The 3,926-nt window shown below is 33.4% G+C and overlaps 2 protein-coding genes across 3 annotated transcripts in view; one reads left to right on the plus strand and one right to left on the minus strand.

Moving 5' to 3' along the window:
• Positions 1–1,132, plus strand: part of LOC104723984 (DNA-directed RNA polymerase III subunit RPC5) — a 6,806-nt gene extending 5,674 nt beyond the window's left edge. The window contains exons 12-15 of one of the 2 annotated variants that reach the window (XM_010442425.2): positions 9–273; positions 361–570; positions 652–772; positions 855–1,132. In XM_010442425.2, coding sequence (XP_010440727.1) covers positions 9–273; positions 361–570; positions 652–772; positions 855–914 — 656 coding nt within the window. In that variant the 3' untranslated portion in view covers positions 915–1,132. Of the gene's footprint in view, positions 274–360; positions 571–651; positions 773–854 lie in introns of both variants that reach the window. The other variant, XM_010442432.2, reaches the window with a different exon arrangement.
• On the minus strand, positions 1,356–2,998 carry LOC104723977 (ER membrane protein complex subunit 6). Its single transcript, XM_010442408.2, has 5 exons — positions 2,862–2,998; positions 2,362–2,475; positions 2,077–2,272; positions 1,925–1,944; positions 1,356–1,649 (listed from the first exon to the last, which is right to left on the minus strand). The coding sequence occupies exons 2-5, from the start codon at positions 2,457–2,459 to the stop codon at positions 1,619–1,621; spliced, it is 345 nt and encodes a 114-aa protein (XP_010440710.1). The 5' UTR covers positions 2,460–2,475; positions 2,862–2,998; the 3' UTR covers positions 1,356–1,618.

Below are 3,926 nucleotides of genomic sequence, written 5' to 3' on the forward strand. Positions count from 1 at the left end.
GGAGCAAGATAATTTTCTTACGGAAAAGAAAAAGAAGCTAGAGTCAGTAATGAGTACCCAAGGAGGAAAAAGTAGAGCTAATAACAGGAGGAATGTTGTTGGCAAAAATGCATCAGTTACAGTTAAACCGGAGGTTCCAACAACCCTCTCTGACAAAGGAGGAAGTTCAAGAAATACGATACCTCGTGCTGATGGACAAACAATGCCACCGGAACTTGAAAGGGCGTTACCAAAGGCCTTAAAGAAGGTGTTTCAAACTCACAAAGTTTGCAGGTGAGATTCGTTAGAATTATACTTTTCAATTATCTGAACTTTGAAATATTTCAGATTATTGGATATGAAACGGATTTTTTTGTGCAGCTACGAGACAATCTGCCAAGGACTTAGGGATCTTGCAGTTTCGACATCGAATAATCCAAAAGCTGATTCGGGCATGGCAGTGAATGTGGCGTTAGCTGTAGATGCTTACCAAGACGTTCTCCAAAAAGCTATAAGTGATGTGGCTGTTGACATTTACGGCTCTTTTGTCTCTAAGTCGTCTCCAGACCACCCAGAATATGATGCTTTGAGGTTACTTGTTTGTTGGAGCATACTCACATTGGTTCTTTATGTTTCTGTGGAAACTCTAATGTCTGTGTTCGTTATCATCAGGAGAGTGGTGATTAAGCTCTTACGTGATAATCCACCTGGAACAAGGCTTATGAAGGCTCAGGTATTTACAGAAGGCAGGACCGAGCTTAAACGTGAAATCACCAACAACGAATACATAAAGGTCTTCACTTGAGTTCTCTTCTACTTTCTGTGTTTTGACCAAAAGTGTTGTTGTTTTAGTCTCTGACTCTGTGTTGCCGCAGGTGATGCACGACCTCTGTGAAACCAACTCTTCGGGATGGGTTTTACAGAAAGCTCGATGATGAGTTCTTCAGGATCATCACTCACAAATCATTATGACTAGAGATTGAAAATTAGAGAATAGGTTTTCATAAGGATCTATAAATTTTGATATATCCTGAGAATTCATTTTGTAAACGGTTCAGTAATTTTTGAGAGTTTTTTAGTATTTATTTTTCCTCTTTGACATCAAACATCTATTTTTTATTACTCAACTAGAGTTGGTGAGACAAGCCACACTGTTATTGGAAAAGAAGTGGTCAACTTTAGAGTTCCAAACCTAGTCGAATTAGTTTAACTACATACAATCAATCCCAAAAGCTGGATTAGACAATCAATCCCCATTGCATTGCCCATAGAAGAGCTTCAAACTTGACTGAGAGTGTGTCATAATTATTTTTATGGATTAACTTATCTCAGTAGGCATCTTCCGGTATACTTAAAACATGCAAGTGAACAAAAGAAAAAAGAAAACAATGGAAACATTGAAAACTGGAGGAAAGTGTAAAAATACTTGAAACTGTTCAATCTAAAAGGTTTTCATAGTTGATGTGATCTCAAGTAACTTTAAAACAAAAACAAAAAAAGTAATACGAACTCATATTCTGTTGTTTAAAAAGGGAACCAGAGAAACATTGTCCAATCTATCCAGTTACTTGAAGAGGCTGCAAACCCGAACTCACTCTTGTGTGTTATTTCACCATCTTCATTTGCTGCTGAAGTTCCCTCAGAATATGTGCACCAAGTCATATGCAAATCTACTCCAACATTAAGGAAACCAACTTGGACAAAGAGAGGCAAGAGAGAACTATTTTCGAGTGCACATAAACTTTTTCTCTATACGAAGTTACCGTGTTTACTAAACCAAAAAGGCCATTTCTAGGTTAATCACATGTTTCTAGGAAGTTATCTATTATTACCTACATCATATCATACCATAGATATTCTTTCATAAAGCTACTCAAACCTTCAATTTACTTTTTCAAATTTTCATATTATAAGTGTGACAACCAGATGTTGAGATTAAGGATACGTCCAGAACAGTACAAACGACTGCAAAAAAGAGAAAACAACACCACAAGTATTATGAGCATAACAGGTTGATAAGCACATAAAAATAGTTGAATCTAAGGATTGTATCTGGAAAGCAACAAACAATGTAAGAAAAAGGAAATGATGGCATACCATAAGGCCACCAAGAAAGCCATCAAAAAGGACCCGATTCAACGAATCAAAGTACAAGTCAGCTGAGAATCCTGCCTTAGCCATGAGCCCAACTGATGTGATCAACATCACAACAAAGTAAAATACAAAACCAGTCAAGCCATTGAATCCAATTATTCCTGCAAGGACACCAGCTATGATAGACAGAAACGTCCGGCTGCAAAAACAAGACAAAATTAGGGACGACGAGAACGATCATCTTTTCAAGGAAAACAAAAGAGAGATATATAGTATAGAATCACAGACCTGTTCTGTATGACTTTCAAATTGTTCTGCAAATTCTCAGCACTGAAGGTTGGGATGTCACTCATGAGATCCTTTGATCTCTTCTCAGATGAACCCATTTAAGATAGCAAAAATCTGAAACAACATAAATTTCAAATCTTTACACTGGAATTTACATTACAGAAAAAAGAAAAAGGGACGAACTTGGACACCATGGAGTACATGTTAGATTGGAAACCCTAAAAAGTATTGATTTTGAAGCAAATTCCACAGAAACACATCAGGGTTTTTTTACTTTGATTCAATGATTCCATAACTGGGTTTTTGCTACGTAAATACGAATCCTAAATTGTAAGACTTTACACGATGATATCATAAGTAGTCTAGGTAAGATTCCTACAAGAGAGTGGGAGGAGCAACTATGGTTGATCTGATCTGGTTTTGTCGATCTCTTGAAGTCAATTCCGATCTACTTTGAGATCTATAAACAAACATTGGAAAAGGATTTGAAGAAGGCTTACAATTTAGAAACAATAGCAGGCGAGAGATAGACCGAAGCAGCTTGCGTGGTACTTGAGAGGAACTAATGGAGAGGATGAGCCAATTTGAGAGAGACAGAACAATCAGACGAGAATTCGTAAATCTCTCTCTCAAATTCTCTAAACCCAATCAGATCTTTTTAACAAAAAAAAAAAACATATAAACCGGAAAATTGAACCGGAACCAAACGATAAACTGAATTGTCCACTATTTAATCCAAAACTAATCCAAAACTAGGTACACCACAGAACAATTATTTAATTTTATTTATAATGATGTTGATTTTAACGGTATTTAATTTAGTAATAAAAATTTATATTTTTTAATTTTTAGTATTTTTTATATTTAAGCGGTGAAATAATTATTCTTAAAGTATTATAATTTTATCAGGATAAAACACTAAAATTATAAAATATAACTGTTTCTATAATGTATAATTAATCAAAATAATATTTTGTATTTATTTAAAATAATACTATTATTGTTTTGTTTAATATATAATTATTTAATTTAACTGATTGTTTAATTTTAGTGTATACAGTACAGTTTAATGATGAGAATTTGTTAAAAATGCCCCTTTTGATATACCCCTTTTCAAAAATACCCTCTTTTTTGGCCATTTTTATTTATGTCCTCTTTTAATTTTTAATGACCATTTTACCCTTAGATCAAAATTATTTTATTCAATAAAAAGAAAAACAAAATTTTCCCGCCAAAAAATTTCCGACATATTTTCCCGCCAAAAATTTTTTTTGTCAAAAAACTTTTGATAAAAAATTTCGAAAAAAAAATTTTCCCGCCAAAACTTTTCCCGCCAAAAAAAATTTACAAGGTTTTTAAAAGGTTTTATAAGGTTTCTACCTTATAAAAGCCTTATAAACACCTTGTAAAGGCTTTTACAAGATTTTTTAAAGAGTTTTAAAAGGTTTTTTAAACAACTTGTAAACGCTTTTACAAGATTTTTAAAAGGTTTTTAAAAGGTTTTAAAAGGTTTTTAAAAGGTTTTTAAAAGGTTTTTAAAAGGATTTTTAAAAGGTTTTTAAACA

The sequence above is a fragment of the Camelina sativa genome, chromosome 2 (genome assembly GCF_000633955.1).
Source record: "Camelina sativa cultivar DH55 chromosome 2, Cs, whole genome shotgun sequence".
Taxonomy (NCBI): Eukaryota; Viridiplantae; Streptophyta; class Magnoliopsida; order Brassicales; family Brassicaceae; genus Camelina; species Camelina sativa.